At 47.3% G+C, this 16513-nt stretch overlaps 1 protein-coding gene across 7 annotated transcripts in view; it reads right to left on the reverse strand.

Annotated features, from left to right (window-relative positions):
- LOC144722391 (protein 4.1-like) overlaps positions 1 to 16513 on the reverse strand; it is a 124607-nt gene that overhangs the window by 42948 nt on the left and 65146 nt on the right. For 6 of the 7 annotated variants that reach the window (XM_078600625.1, XM_078600626.1, XM_078600622.1 and 3 more), the window contains exons 4-5: positions 11873 to 12007; positions 8570 to 8612 (exon numbers count right to left, since the gene is read on the reverse strand). In XM_078600625.1, coding sequence (XP_078456751.1) covers positions 8570 to 8612; positions 11873 to 12007 — 178 coding nt within the window. The remainder of the gene's footprint in view (positions 1 to 8569; positions 8613 to 11872; positions 12008 to 16513) is intronic. The other variant, XM_078600624.1, reaches the window with a different exon arrangement.

Consider the following 16513-nt stretch of genomic DNA (forward strand, 5'->3'; position numbering starts at 1 on the left):
CAGCCGTCCTCAGGTGGAGAACAGGTCTGTCGAGAAGACAGAGTCATTCAGACTTAATTTTCATTATTTTATTATTTCCATTCTACGTGACTTTACCGAAGGAACCAAGAAGATGAATCCCTGCAGTCACGAAAGCTTTAAATCGAGGGCATATCAGTTCGGCATTCACATCACGAGGGTTGAAACAGGACTCCCATGCGCTGGATCGTTCGGTATGGCACCCTAAACTATTTTTTTTATTTTACCAGGTAAGGCCCACTGAGTTACGTAGCTCTTTTTCACAAGCGGCCTGGCTGTCACAAATGATAGCTCAACGAAGTGGCTTATCATCGTGTGGAAATTTATAGCAGCCAAACACTCGAAACGCAGAGAAAAATCCACGCGACCACAGGCAGAACATACAAATTCCAAATATACAGCAGGTGTCAGGGGTCGGGATCGAACCCACGTCCTCCTGCATACCAGACGCCCGCCGTTTCGCTCCTAGCGTCTTTGCGTGAAACGTTGGGACACCGTGCCGGACGTCACGCGGCACAATCCGGCAGCACGTGGAGCGAAACGTTGGACAACAAGACGAGCAGCACACCACACCGACACAACCGCGAAAGCACCAAGGAAGCAGGAGGAATGGTATTCCAGATGAAGGCAGACTTTAATGTCTTCATATATTCAATCTCAGGAGGGAAAATGAGAGTAATTTCTTATACATTTCTTTATATATATAGAGCACCGTCCTTTTAAATGTTCACTGGCTGTGGCACATTACATTGATATTAACGTGTACAGCATGAAAGCCCTGCGAGACCAAGTATTTCAATTTTTTTTGTAAAGCCTGTGATTTCTGAAACCCAATATAAAAATTCGCCTAAGATTTTTGCTTTCATTCCTTGCGCACCGGTAATGAACAGAGCCCAGCCTATAATCATAACCTAGTTTTCCGGACTAGAGCATTATCAAAGTTGATATGCCATTGTTGAATAAAATAAAATAAAACAGCAGCATGACATTAAAAACAAATAAGACAGAGTCATGTGGTTGCGGAGAGTGTTTTTTTTAACGGCAGGTAATCGAGCAAATCATTTTTAAATTACAATTTAAGGACAATATTTAACAAGACGGGAAAAGCGGTGTAATATTCGCTTGCATACATTCATTATTTATATCCGGCCGCTCATCGCACGACTGTTTAAATAACCGATCTGCGTTCTCCAGCAGCCCCGCGCTCACCGGCGCGTGAACCTTCCCCCGTCATCCTGCTTTCACCTTGCTCAGAAAAATACACTACGAGTCCAATTACGCTTAGAAAACGCGCCAATTAAAGAAGGGCACAACGTGCATCGCGGGCACGCAAGCGCTCGGCAATAATCGCTCGCTGACAATGAATGGAAAAATCCCAAGAAAGAGGTGCACGGTCGGACGCTAATTATTTGTGAGTCACTGCAAACGCTGCCTCCTTGCCATCAATTGCTCCTCGGACTGATGAGGTTGCATGAAGAGAGGCCATTCTTGGAATCATGTTCTCATTTCGCGCAGTTTTACGATCAGGTAACACTTTTTTTTAAACCTACAAAAAAACACATTTGTTGAGCGACGTGAAATACCAGCTGTCAAACGCATTATTGTGATTACAACTTGTCAATGGCCAAAAAGTTACACGCCTAAAAGTATTCACACGTTAAATTGTGGTGGCGCATTAGTTAAGTGGTGACCATAATATGAACCCGGTGACCTTGGTTCGTATTCTGGGCCATGGCTAACAGCAGTGGCGAGTGATGCCTCAACTGCTTTCCTGTGCCACCCACCCCATCCCCCTCCTTTCATTCAACCCACGATGACCAGCTTAGTGAAGTATGGTGAAACAATCCACAATTCGGCAGTCAACTGTGAATTGTGACAAAAAGCAGTAAATTGCCATTGCCGCTTTTATTTCACACGTGAGAGAAAAATGTGTCAGCGCCCATCACGTGATAAAATAGTCCGCTACTGCGGTGACAGGAGGAGACTGAGATTGCTGTGTGCCTTCATATTTCACTGTGTCTCTACGGCTAAGTCTTGCGTGATAAGAGAATGGCTAACTTCGACGGCGTGCACGTTGATCTAATTTATTTTGAGCGTAAATAACAATTTCTTGGCTTGACGCACGTCTGCGCGAGACATTGGCACTGCACAAGACTAATTAGTTGTCGGCACACTGCGAGGAGAAAGTAAAAAAAGACAACATAAAAGCTGTCGTGTAAGAATCAAAGGCTTTGCCCCCCCCCCCCCAACCGTGTCTCGATGGCTCCAGCTGGGGTAATAACGTGGGCTGCATCTCGTGCATCGGGTGCAATCTGTTATTGGGCGACCTCTCCGCAAATACGCGAGCGAGCGGCGACATGCGCCTGTGGGTGCCCGCGCCATTCGACGCTCTCGTTTCGAGCGCCGCTGCACGCGGCCCGCAAACATTTTCCCCTCGTCAACACGGCAGCGCCGCCGCTGCCAATCCACCCGCCCCGATCGCTTGGTAAGATCACAAAATGCATGCCCCCCCACCCCGCCCCCTCCTCCTCAACCCGCCCGCCGCCGTCAAACTGCCGCACACTGACTGGCCACTCTTTCTGCCGCCGCTGCCGTGCTCGCAATGTCAGGGCCGTGCGAGCAGCAGGCAGGGGTGATCGCTTCGTTTTTGCTATGGCGACGAGCCAATGAGGTTTTGCTCATCAGTGAGCCGCACAGCATTTGCTCCGGAGCGAAGGGAGCACTGCGGCCAGGGGCTGGCAGCTCGGCCAGGGGCTGCGTCGGCGCCAAATGCACGAGCGCATTCCCTTCCTCTCTTCCTCCCCCCCCTCCTCTCCCTCCCCTCCACTCTCCTCCACTCCCCTCCCTCCCCTCCCTCCCCACCCCACCCTGAATTCAATTTAAAGATAAATTGTGCAGACCGTGCAGTCCGGCACAAAGGCTGGCAGCGTCAACGAAAAAAAGAATCCCAAGTGGCTCAAAATACAACGGGGTATTTTACGTGGGTCACCACCATCGGTCATGATCAATCCACTGCTGGATGAAGGCCTGCCCAAGCCATCGCGTTGTTTCGCATTCCTGCGATGCAATAATCGACCTGGCACCCGGTAGCGCACCAACTGATTTCGTCGCTCCATCTCCTCTGTGGACACCCCCTTGGGCGCGCACTGCATTCCTTGGCCACCACCCCATCATTAATCTTGACCGTGGGTTCTCTCACAGGTAAACAGGGCGGGGGGGGGGAATCATCGTCAGTCTTGAGCAGCTAATATCACCGCACGGTTCCCAGCGAATCGACAAATTAAGTTCGTTAAGTGTCACGTGTTCCCACTGATCGAAGGCACGGCTGAAGCACGCATGCTGAAAAGGCCGCGGCCACTTCCACGCCCAGAGCCAGCGCTGCTGTCAACGAGGCTCGGCAAGGAAACATCCGAAATGGAAAGGCGGTGACAAGAGTTTGTTTACAAAACATGACTGATATCCATCAGCAGCAGAGAGCTGCTTGGCAAATGCCCATCTGGGAGTCCTGACGATTTTTATTATTTTTGACGGCGAATAATTAAATAAATGTGAACGGACGGGAGTGATTGGGCTGGAGATGACAAAAGAGCAAATACAATCCATATATTTGCATCGATTCTGTCTCACGATAGACAGATATTGTAGAAGCCGAAATAAGATGAGCAAACTTTTAAAATAGTTGGCACCCTTTATCCTAATTTCTCGTTTTCAATCCACACTACAGAAGACAGCATCCACCAGCTGCCGCTCACTTAGGTGCATACATCACACAGGTGATCGTAAACACCAACAAATTCTCTCGGCCTGTGTGCACTGTGCGACAAAAAACAACAACGGTTCCTGAAGCACCTCATTGCGGTCCACTTGTCTGAAGTACACCATCAAAATAAATTGAAGCAAATGCGACCAACTGACAGGCGGCAGGTGAGACAGAGACAATGGTAGACTGGTTTCACCCATACTAGGACCCATCAAATGGACTACAATACAACAATGCTTCACAAACCGATTGTGGTTTTTGCATAGCACACGAAAGGCTCGTGATTTTTTTGTACACATTTTTGGGCGTTATTTGAGACTTCCGGATTGCATTATTTTTCCGTTACGATGAGTTTATAAGGTAAGGCTCACCGAGCTGTGTAGCTATTTTTTCTGAAGCGACCTGGCCACAAATGATAGCTCCACGAAGTGGCTCACCGTGCGGTAATTTATAGCAGCCAAAGAGTCTGAACGCACATTGCTTCTACATGTGGAGGGAAAACCCGGTTAACTGGGAGAAAAATCCACGCGACCACGGGGAGTGAACATGATAACTCAAAATATCCAGGCATCAGGGTCGGGATCGAACTCATGAGCTCCTGTATGCCAGGCGAGGTAGTTAACATCTCGCTGCTGTGGCAGCCTCATCAGTTACAGAGTTTGGACTCCTCGATTCGTTTTCAAGGCTGCACTGGACGTTGTACAATCAGCAGAGATATATTCACAGCACAATAGTGCAAAAATACCTACGCAGCTGTACAATAAACATTGTAAAGAAATGGTAAAAAAACCCTAAGCCACACGTGGAGTCCCTGTGTCCAAAGCTGTGGCCAGTGCATGGCATGTATAAAGCCCATGGTCTCAGAGAAGCATTGCACTGGTCAACAAAAAAAAGTTTTTTTCTGGCCTGGACTTTTGCAGCTGTTTTAGACTAATTTCAGGGTGCTGATTCCAAATCTGATCTCAGATTTGCTCTATCACATCTCATTTTAATGCTATCGGCATACCCCATTTTCATTGATTTTACCCGAAATTAACTCTGTCACTTATGCTTGCAAGTTGTTGCGAGTCAGTGACTGCTTTAGTGTTAAAATATGATGCTGTATTTTTAGGATAGTGTGTTTATAATATTATTTTATGTAGATATCCACATTTATTTTATATTTTTCTTCTGCAGTTTTTATTGAAAATGCAATATTTGATATCTCAAAAACCTGATATGATAGACAAAAACTGATGCCAAATTTGGAATCAGCCCCCCAAAATTACCTTAAACCCGTTGAAATACCTTATGCCAGAAAAAGTGTGTTGACCAGTGTTGTCCCCCAAATCACAAGCCCGGCAATTGGCCCACGCCAGCTGTGTTAACTATGATTGGTCACAGGCCAAGCACCACATCCAGAGGATGCAAGCCAAAAAAAATATATAAAAATAATAATTCATCGCGCGGTGTTTCATTACCGGTGGCAGATAACCAGCGGATGTCACAGCCGGCGGGCACTCTCTCCGTCCGAACCTCACCTCGCAAACTACCCTGGCTGCTGCCAAACCACCAGAGTTGCCCCCCACACCCCCACTACACCCTCCACCCAACGCGTACGATGCAAAGTGCTTGGCAAGACCATATCAGAGCGCACAAGAGCAATTAATTTTTCTTTATGTGACAGTGTCCTCGGAGTGGAGAATCGCGCGTCTGCAAAAGCGTCCCTTTCCAAGGGTCGTCGGCCAAACGGGGCCTCCAGTATAATAAGGTATTCCAATCAGGCCGGCGCAGAAAGAACATTGCTGCCAAATTCTCTCGTTTCCAACGGCGATAAACGTCGGTTGCCATCTGCACTCGCAGGCCAATTGAAATTCTGAGTGTCTTTCCTGAAATGTTCCGAGCTCCGAATCAAGAAACAAAACAGAACTTCACCACCCACCAATCTTGGGCAGATCAACGTAAGCGCCAGACTGCCGCTGGGAAAGCAACGAAACGCAGAAACTGAGAGCTGCCCCCCATTTGGATTGTTGCGGGGGGGGGGGGGTGGGGGTGCCCAATGACATGCGTGGCGTGTCATTTTTTAAATCCTTTATATTAAGTTCACTTGCTTGCTTGCGCGCTTACGACCGCGCAAATCTTTCGGTCGTTTTTTAACCCACTTCCCGTGATCCAATCGAGCTGACATTTTGCACACAGACTCGTTGTGCGTGACAATTTATTTTCGTGAAAATTTTTTCCAAAATGTTCCACTTTTTAGGGAAATTTTTTTTGCATATTTAATTTAAAATACCAATGTGATAAAAATGAAACTCTTACTCAAGAAAAACAGAAATGAATAATAAAATAAAACCGATGCCACGCATATAAAGGATTTATAGTGAAAAACTTTGTTTTTACGGATTAATTTTTTATTGTTTTTTTTTTATCCTCCCTCTTATGTTGTGTAAATTAAAGTCCTCACTATTTTGTCAAACATCAATAAACATTAACTCAGAGACAGCACTCTCAAGAGGTCGGGCGCACGAAAGAATGCGGTAACAAGGTGGAGGTTATGTGCTTTATATGAATGGCTCGTGTTTGCGGTGAGAAAACACCGCATCACATACTCATCCGGTGGGAAAGCATGGTCGACTGCCTCAGCAGCAGATGCTTGTGCTGCGCCCGAAACGCCGTGATTTATTTTATTTTATACCTACGTGACTTTACCGAAAGAACCAAGGAGTATGGATTCCTGCAGTCACGAAAGCTTCAAATCAAGATTGAACCGCATCACATCTTCATTAATATTGACACCGAGTGCCATCGCTGAACTGTCATGAATTACATTCCCATCCTATGCCTGAAGTCAAATTCTGACTTGCGATCGCTTTAAGCCAACGCCGAGACAACCGTTGGCTTTTACAGATCTCCACTTGGATTTTGGACAGTTTTTTTTTTCCGCCCCAAAGACATTACGCTTTGTGAGCAATTCGCTAGAGAGATTAACCTCCATACTTTTGAGCTCTTGCATTTTTAAGTAAGGCACTCAGTAAAACTACGAGGCTAATCGCGGTTTATCCTCTGAACGTGCAGATCGGGATTTTCGTTGGTATTATTATGCAGCAAACATCAAATTCATGCTTATAAATAAATAACCAAAAGTTACCACTTGAAAGAACGCACTGTGTAAGATGCAAGCGCAACGTGAAAGGTAAAAGAAAGCTAAAGGTGCAGTCCAGGAATTTCTTACTCTAAAAAGAGAGTAAGAAATTCTGGAGGGTATTTTGGCCTACTCTTCTCTTCCGGTCAGACATGTCTCAGTCCCCACACTTTACCCCACCGCAGTAAACCTGCCGATTGACCATTGTGCCTATTTACACTGCTTGGGTGGACAGCGGCAGGCTGGGACGATTTAATTAACTTGAACCAAGCGTTATGAATTTTCAATCGGAATGCGACGGGATACAACCGTCGCAAAGCTCTGGTCGTTACCAAGAATTTTCACGGTAATATTTCCTTAGTAAAAAAAGTATAGAAACCACGAAGTATACTCGATGTAATATCCCTAATATCCCGCCTCCCTCCTCCCAAAAATATATATATTAACGGCACGTGCAAAGGGGTCTCCGAATTTAACAACCAATTTCAATTGGTTTTAGGGCAGCCATAACTCTCTCTCTCTGCCGCAACTCTACTACCCATAATGCACAGCTGATGGTTAATCTTTCTTCACAACGGCCCGCCGCACGCACCGCCGCTGAGGATCGGGCGACTGCCAAACGAGGAGAGATCCCGCAAGCAGCACAAATTTGTGTGCTCACCGCACACACGCGCGCACACACACACAGCCACGGAGAGTGAACCAAAGGATGCACCCGGCGTGAGAAGAAAAAACACGCACAGAGGAAAGCCTGATCACATATTAAATAAGGGTCTCAAGAGAGAGGGAGGGAGGGAGAGGGACAGTTAGTTGCCAGTGGACTTTGGAGTGACACAGCGAGTGATAATGAGCACCTCCGATTTGCACGGTTGGCTACGTACAGTGCGAAGGAAGTTCAACATGCATACATTTACACGTTAAATAAAAATCCACAAAATAATTTTTTTTTTTTAAGTACAGCACAACCGCGAACAATCAGAACATCAAAATGCGCGCAACGTTGTCCCTGTGCGATGCGTTTACAGCGACAGTTCTCCACGACGCGTACCCGACTCGCCGCAGAGCGAGCTATAGGCGGCTGTGTAACAAGGTTGGATCTGTGAACATCTATGAGCAAATGACCGGTACTTCACATGCTCATTAAGGTCACTGGACAAATATAAAACGTGTTTCCGGTGAAAACATTGGAAAATGCTTCACTGCGCGAGATTAAGAATACATGACTGTACGTAAAAAAAAAAATGGTAAAATTTGTAAGATTACACTTACACCCACGCAGAAACACCACACCGGGTGTGGCAGGCTAAGTGGTCGTGGCAGATATGCGACGGTCGGATATGGGACGTTGCGCCGTATACACCCGTGCCAGCGTAATGCTCGTTAGCACACGTTCTACCACTGGTTAATGGCTGCTTGGGTGAGGGTGAGCGTTCAAGGGGGGGGGGGGGGGGAGAAAGAGTGGCTGTATTTAAAGTAACCGTCATCCGAATGGCTGCAAGCAATGTATGCAAACTGCCAGCCGTCTGCCGATAATCGAAGGCATAATAAAGAAATGCATTTTAAGAGCAGATAAAATGAGCCAATTTCATTCTGCAACACATTTACACGCATAAGCATACATTCACGCACGCAACATAATACAATCTAATTATCCTTGCAGGCATACTCACTTCTGATCTGCTTTCTGATTTCCTTGGCAGGGTCTAGCCAGTTCTGCAGTGAAAGAGAAAAATTAATGATGTCAGTGCGCTATGCAAACTCTCCACAGTCCAAAACATTATAACGTTGTTTTTTTTGTACTTTAATCTTTATTCACAACCAGGGTAGATGCCAATAAAAGCAGAGCATCTCTACTTTCAAGGGCCACGAGATTGGATTCAATATCGCTTTGCGACAAGGTTCCATTCTCAGGCATTTGTCAATCTCGATCTACTGCTGAACACGGGCGTCCCTCTCCTGTGACACCACCGTGCTCAGTGCGGTCTGGCCACGTTTCATCTCACCGCTCGTGCGTGGACGAGCACGGTCCCTCTCGAGCGGCTCCACATTTTATCAGTCGTTTTTGTCCTCCACGTCTTCTTTGTGAATCGGCGAAAGAACACGCAGCGAGCGTAACATGACCGCAACGTAGTGCAGAATTGGATTTGCCTCTGGAGCCATGATTTGGCAAAATAACAACAGCAGCAGCAAAAATCCTTCTTCGAACAAGGTTACCTAAGATATTGATTTCGACTATAAAATGACGGCTAAAGTCTGGCTTTTAATATATATATGCAGTACCGTAGAGCCAATTTCCGTAGGCGTCTAAATGATGCAATACTTGATTATTTAGAGGGGCATTTTGGCCTCGCCCGCACAGTGCAAGCAAGGTTCTGCAGAGAAATTTCTCAAACGTTATTAGCCCTGTAATTGGAAATAGCGCCACCGCACTGCCCAACCCCCCCCCTCTCCACTCTCCTCCACGCCAACGATGCCCGGGCGAGACAAATCTCCTCAATTTCCTGAAGGCGCATCAACACCAGGGGCTCTCCGTTGCTTGGCCCACCTCGTTGTGCAGCAAAAAAGGGTCGCAACGTTTTTCCGAGTTCAAAGATAAGCCACTTCTCGCGTCTGCTCGTGGGCGCTTCTGGACTCTTACATCATCATCGACATGATCATCGGCGTCATGATCCCATGGGCAGATAGCCCCGTAAGGTGTCCACTGGACATCGTTATTTGTTTCCACTTTCCTCGCTGTGTTTTAGTGCCAGTACGCTCAAGTAGAGCCACACATCTTTCTGGCACAGATCGTTTATGTCGTCATCAAGCCATTGTCTGGTTAGGTCTTCCTCTCTTTCGAGTTCCTTCCATTTTTCTGAACAACAACAACAACAACACATGTTCGTGTTGTTGTCCATCCTACATGTGTGTTCAAACAGTGCCAGTCTCCTTCTCATCGCTGCCTGCATCATCATCAGGTCGTCTTCTTCTTCTACGTGCATACATTTTTATTACTTCTAACGTTGGTCGCCCTTTGGATCCAGCTTAGATGCAGCAGTGTCCTTCTATTAGCAATACATTTCGAGTGCCAACAACATGTTATCCTGTCAACCCTGTTAATGTCCACGTCTCGCAGGCATACAAAGCTGCACTGAACACGCATGCTCTTAAGATGTTCAGTCATGTCTTGGAGCCAATGTTTTTGCTTCTTACAAATTCAAGGTCAATAGCAACCTTTGTTAGCGAACGTAATTGTTTCCGAAGACGTATTCGTTCGATGGATTTTCAAGCGGTGGGCTGGGCTGCACAGCGGCTCGTCTGTCCCACACCGATGTTTTTTTTTTTAAAGTAAGGCCCCATGGTGAACGGGAAAGCCGGTGGGATCGGTGTTGACTCCACAACGATGCAAAAAATGACGTGACGCTGCTTTGGCACGAGCAACGACGCTGCTTTGGCACGAGCAAAGAGTTGACTTAAAACTTTCGTGACTGCAGGAATTCATATTCTTTGGTTCTTTTGGTAAAGTCACGTAGATAGAAAAATTATAATAAAAAAGAAAGTGAATGGAAATTAAATGGATATTCTGACTACACAATCCGCAAAGCCATCACTCCAACCGTGAGGAAGGAGCCATCTGAGGATCCAACCAAAACCATCACCTTGCCATGCATAGCAGGGGTAACCAAAAAGACTTCCAAAATCATGAACAAACACAAGATCCAGGTTCGATTTAACACAGGCGATTACAGTCGTACAATAAGCGAGGCACGGACTGCCCCAGGGTGGTTTAAACATCGCATTAAATCAAAAAGAAACTTTCGCAAGTTCATATAAAGAAGTCAAGAGATGTTTCGAGTTTTGATGCCTTAAGCGGTTGGAACTCTTTGAGCCAGCAACCCATCCCACCACCTCCTCCACCACCCCCCTCCCCCTGAACCACCCCCCCCCTGAACCCCCCTCCCCCTGCCCCCCCTCCCCCAGCCCCCCCTCCCCCAGCCCCCCCCCCCATCCACACCAATTCCATTCCATTGGAAACGCTACTCATGCAATGATTGCTCATGAATTTATCGCGAGAATAGCCAAGCTGAGTGGGAATAGGATAAAAAAAAAATACTTGGCAACACAACAGGTCGTCCGCTTAAAAAAAAAAACATTAGCGCACGTACAGTATAATGTGTATAACAGGTGACGGTAAAAGTACAGCCATGAAACTGGCTGTACTTGGCCTACTCTCCCATGCTGGCCAGACATCTTGTTAAGAGGGGGGGGGGGGGGGTATCCACACCTCACCGACTACGTGACCTGCCGATCAACTGAGACGCTGCGGTGAACTCCATTATTTTATTATTTACCACTTCCGTCCGCGCTTCTTTCCCGCACTGCGCACTTGTCTCAGTCACAGTTTTGGTGAGCCCACAAGCTGCTAACCCCTAGTAGCCACAATGAGTAAAAAAAACAAACGTCGCTGGAGAGCTTCTTTGAAAAAAATGTCTTCCATGAAACCGGTCCCTGGTGCCAAAAAGGTTGGGGACCGCTGATCAAAACTGATTTAACAAACTGCCGTGCCTGGAGATCAACCGGGGACCTCTGGGATTGCAAGTCCACTGCGCTGGCCACGTCAGACAGTGGCAGCAACCCCGAATATTAATAAAAATCACAAACTTAGCTTTTACGGTCACGTGGAATAAAAAAAACAAGTTATACATCATCGGCCAACAAATAATACAGTGACAAAAGAGTGTAAATCGTACGCGAGTGCCGATAATACAGCTTTAATTAGAAATGTCGCGGTCGGCTACGCACGGTGCTAAAGAAGTTTAACACGCGTAATTCATTGCAATAATGTCAAATTATACTTTAGTGCGTCTGCGCGTGGGTGTGTGAGCGAGCGAGTGCAGGACAGTCACGTGGTGGGTGTCAACAAACGTGTTGCTTGTGATGAGTGTTAGTGTTAGGCGCAAGGAAAAGGGCGTTCTCTGCTTTCGTTCCATCACCTCGGGTTTGGCTGGCTTCCCTGCCGTTACCTTCTGCTCACTGGAGTCCCTGTAGGCCAGCCCAAAGTAGTCCTTCTCGAGAAGGTTGAGGTGGTCACAGACCAAATCGATCATCTCATGCCCCTTGGCATTTTTCTGCGAAAAAGATGTGAGAGACAACACGGCACAATTACACAGGGCATGTGGAGGATTATTATAAATATATATAATGATTAAACTCAGGGCTTTGCGCGATATGAGATGGCTGTGGGAGATACGGGGAGGGGTAGGTAAAGAAGAGATCATGGACGGGAAGACGAACAGTACGGTCATGGCCCCGGGGGTGGAACGACGCATCAGTTTATCGCTATAGGATTCTTAAGCTCACAAGACGTCGGATTACCGCACGCACGGAAATGGACGCGTTTTCGATTTGCGTTACGTCTTGCGCAATGAATTCACGTCACTCCTGCAGCCACTGCCAGGTGCTACGCCATGTGCCGCAAATGTAGAAACTGAAATAGCATTGTTATTATTTATATTACTTGCGTTGTATTTTAGAGCAACCATCACCTTCCCTCCAACTACAAAAACATGGCAGGACCCTCATTAAAAAGAAAAGAGGCTTTTCTGGGTAATATGAGGACACCTTCTTAAATAGGATAATTTAAACACACAATCACTGAATTTTGTCGATTCAAAGCTTTCGTGACTGCAGGGATTCATCTTCTTGGTTCTTTCGGTAAAGTCACGTAGAAGGGAAATAATAAAATAATAAAAATAAAACATTAAATCATTCTCATGACGTTTCGGCCACAATGCAAGCAGCCGTCCTCAGGTGAAGAGCAGGTCTGTCGGAAAGACAGCATCTGAATGGCACATATTCACTGCTTTTGTACTCCAGCGATCTCATCAATATAAACTATTTTTTGTCATTTTACTAGGTAAGGCCCATGGAGCTGTGTAACTCAACGAAGTGGCTTACCATGTGGAAAGTAATAGCAGACAAACACTCTGAAGGCATGTTGATTCTAAATGTGGAGGGGAAAACCGATAGGACCCAGAGAAAAATCCACGCGACCATGAGGAGAGACACGCAAACTCAAAATATGCAGCAGGCGTCAGGGTCGGGATGGAATGTACGACTTCCTGTATACCAGGCGAGGTAGTTAACATCTCGCCACCATGGAACCCCAATATTCCAAACGCTCAAGCGTTCCACACAAAACGAGCCGCTGCTCAATAAAGTGATGAATATCATTGCAATCCTCGGTATGTTGTCTATATGCATCTCCAACACAGGTTAACGGACAAGTATATGGCAGTTGCGTCTTCATGATGATAACACTGTGTAACACATTATTGTTTTGGTTTCTGGGTAGAACGTGTTGTTTCCTAATTGCTTATGCCTCAGAAGTACAGAAAATAGCGATTATTCCCCACAAACTTTTCTTTTGTGACCAGGACAGTGATATTTAGAAATTTACCTTAGACCATCACCTCACTACACTTAATCACCTGGTCACGCAGCTCATCCATGGGTGGCTTGAAACCAGGATTTAAACCCTGATGGTCTCAGCGGTGCTGGCCCTCATGCTCTCTGACATCAGAGGAACCCGACCGCCTCTTTTGGGGGAAAAAAAAAACAGCGCTAACTTATTCAATAGTGCCACGGTCCTGCCTGGAAGTAAAAAAAAACTAAAAAATGCGAAATCCTTCCACATGGACATTTAATGTTGGGCTGAATTCTCAATGAACAACGAACAACGTTACGCTACGCTGCTCAGGGGGAGCGGGGGCTCGGAGACGGGTCACGGGCAACGGAATAAAAACATGCTGCGGGTTACGGGGTGGGGGGGGGTCGGCTCATTAGCAAGCGGCAGTTACACTTCACGCGTGAAATTGGCCACTGCCGCCGGTCCACATCCATGCGTGGACACCATCGCGAGGCATAACACGCACCGGGGGGGGGGGAGGGGGGGGGGGGGAGCCAGGAGGCAAAATCTGCGGAAAGGTGCGCTCGGTTCCGGAAATGAAACGTTCAAATGGAAACCTTTACCCCGGTTGCCCCAAAAGCTGTGTGCCACCGCGTCCGCACCAGGAGCTGGCGCTTACGCCCGGCGTCCAAACCCGCTGGGGGGCAAGGGGGGGGGTAAGTGCATGAAGCAATTACCTTGCATGCCACTCAAAACAATTTTTCTGAACAAAATCCATTTTTTTTTTAGTTACGTAAGCGGCGCCCGCGTCCAAGTCAACGTCCGTGCGAGTTGCGCGTTTCAATTTACGAGGTCGGCGTTCAATGATGTGGGAGCCGCGGTGCAGCGGATAGCAGCACGCTGTGCTAGGAACACAGCGGTGGCCTGAGCTCAATGCCCAGCCGCACGGCTAACATCAGTAGCAGGCGGCATCTGACCCAGCCGTGGCGTCCTCCCCCCCCAACCCATGGTGACCGTCGTGGTGAAGTATGGTCAAACAATCTCCGTGAACTAACTCGGCGTGGGAGGGGCTTCGTCCAGCGGTGGATTGACATAGGGGCCGGTAAGTTATTAAATTGATGTCAATTAGCTGCAACAAAGGCAGTTCCAACAATTGAGTGAGCCAAGTTCCCATCTCTGATATTCGCCGTCCTGAGCACCCACAATTACTGTGCGCACGAGTAGTAAGAGAACACACTCGTTTGAACCTATTGCCAATGCATCCCCTCTGCTTGTCTCAAGAGCGCTCTTGGCATGTAACGGTCTCCGAGAGCCACAAGCTAAATGAAACACAAACTTCACAAGCGCCGTGATGCAAGATACGATTCAGCAAGCGCGATGTTCAAATGCACAAACTCTAACATGCACTGCTGGGGTCACAAAACAAACGCCACAAACACAATACGAATTTCACTCTACTGGCCTTCCAAACTTATGCTTACCAGCAGCATGTATTCCCACATGCGACAGTTTACTTATTGAACGAACACATGGGCTTTCACAGCCAATATATCGGAGCCGATACTACGCTTCGTGAGAATCTTGCAAAACATCGTAACTAATTGCCAAGTTTGGGATCCGAGACTTTTCCTTCATCTCAACGGAGTTTGCCGAAATAAAAACGATTGACACGTTAAGCACTCGTACACGCGGCCATTTAATCCCATTGGCTGTGCCAGGTGGTGGAGCTTTTCAGGCCAAAGAATGTTGGTCAAATCATTTGCGTGACCAAACTCAAAAATCAACTGCGAATCGGTTTTCCTTTTTGGTTTCGTTGTTCAGCGCAACCGCTGCGCCACCGCTCCGCACCGTTGCTTTCTATAACTTAAAACAAGTTAATAATTTGATGACGATGATGCTGATGCTGCTACTACGTCGACAATGGCTTTAGAAGGAAATATACAAGAGGTGACAATTCGGGTAAATGGCCCTTCTATTCATAGCACAGAAAGGCCAGAGAGACCGAGTGGTTAAAAGTTGGGGACTGCACTTCACACCACGGGGTCTGATAAGAATTACCAATAAAGAAAGGAAGGGGGAAAAAACCCCTCCGCTTTGCATCTGATAGAGGAAGAACAACATCTTGCAGGCCTCGCTAAGCCGAGGCAAGCCCTGAATAACCACACGGAGCCGGCGGTGCCCTTGAACCCCAATAGCGACAAATTTGGGCTTTAATGTGAAACCAACACTCGGAGGCGAGAAGGCGTCATTTAGCTTCCAGGTCGGGCTCGCAAGCAAACCACGGCCGCAGCGGTGGCGCACACAGAAAATCAAAGTAAAACGCTGCCACGCGGGAGAGGAAAAAAAACCAATACAATAATAAGTTCCGCCTGTTATTCGAGCGCGTGCGTTGAAGCGCGTCAATTTAATTGTCGAGGGAGGGGGGGGCCAAGCAGAAAAACAATTAAAGAAAAGCGCAGCAGTTGCCCTGGAGCCAGTGTGAACGAATGCCAACGGGCGCGACGCTAACGAGCGGTCGGGAGGCACCGCATGCACCGGAGCCGCCGGAGGCACCGGCGACAGCGTTCAGATCGAACACCGCCGCATCGTGAAGACGCCCTCCATTACAGCGACTTTGTTATTGACGTCGTCGTCGTCATCGTCAGCCGTGATGACGTCACAGCTGGACGAAGACCTCCTCACGTGATCAACATCGTGCCTCGCAGTCCTGCGACGCCACAATGCACACACTCACGCACACACTCACACACTCGCGCACTAACCAACTCACCCACAACTCACCCACTCACCAAACTCACCCACAACTCACCCACTCACCAAACTCACCCACCACTCACCAACTCACCAGCTCCAGGGCACTCATGTCTCCACCGTGGACGTCCTTCCTGGTGTGTTCCCGACTTTTGGCTGCCATTCTGCGACCAGCCTCGTTCATCAGCTACATTATCAATCTAATTTGCATGTGTTCTCCGATACGCGCTCCGCTTTCTGCCGTTAGGTGAAATTCCAAACATCCGACTGATTGGCATGTTCTGCTAGGTGCGCTTGGGCTGAACACGTCAGTCAATACGATGTTCTTTAAGCCACGTGTTCCTTTTATTTCGATTTAAAGCTTTCGTGACTGCAGGGATTCATCTTCTTTGTTCTTTCGGTAAAGTCACGTAGAAGGGACATAATAAAATAATAAAAATAAAACATAATAAAATACAATTCTCACGACGTTTCA

Source organism: Lampetra planeri, chromosome 14, assembly GCF_965212315.1.
Source record: "Lampetra planeri chromosome 14, kcLamPlan1.2.h2, whole genome shotgun sequence".
NCBI classification, from domain to species: domain Eukaryota; kingdom Metazoa; phylum Chordata; class Hyperoartia; order Petromyzontiformes; family Petromyzontidae; genus Lampetra; species Lampetra planeri.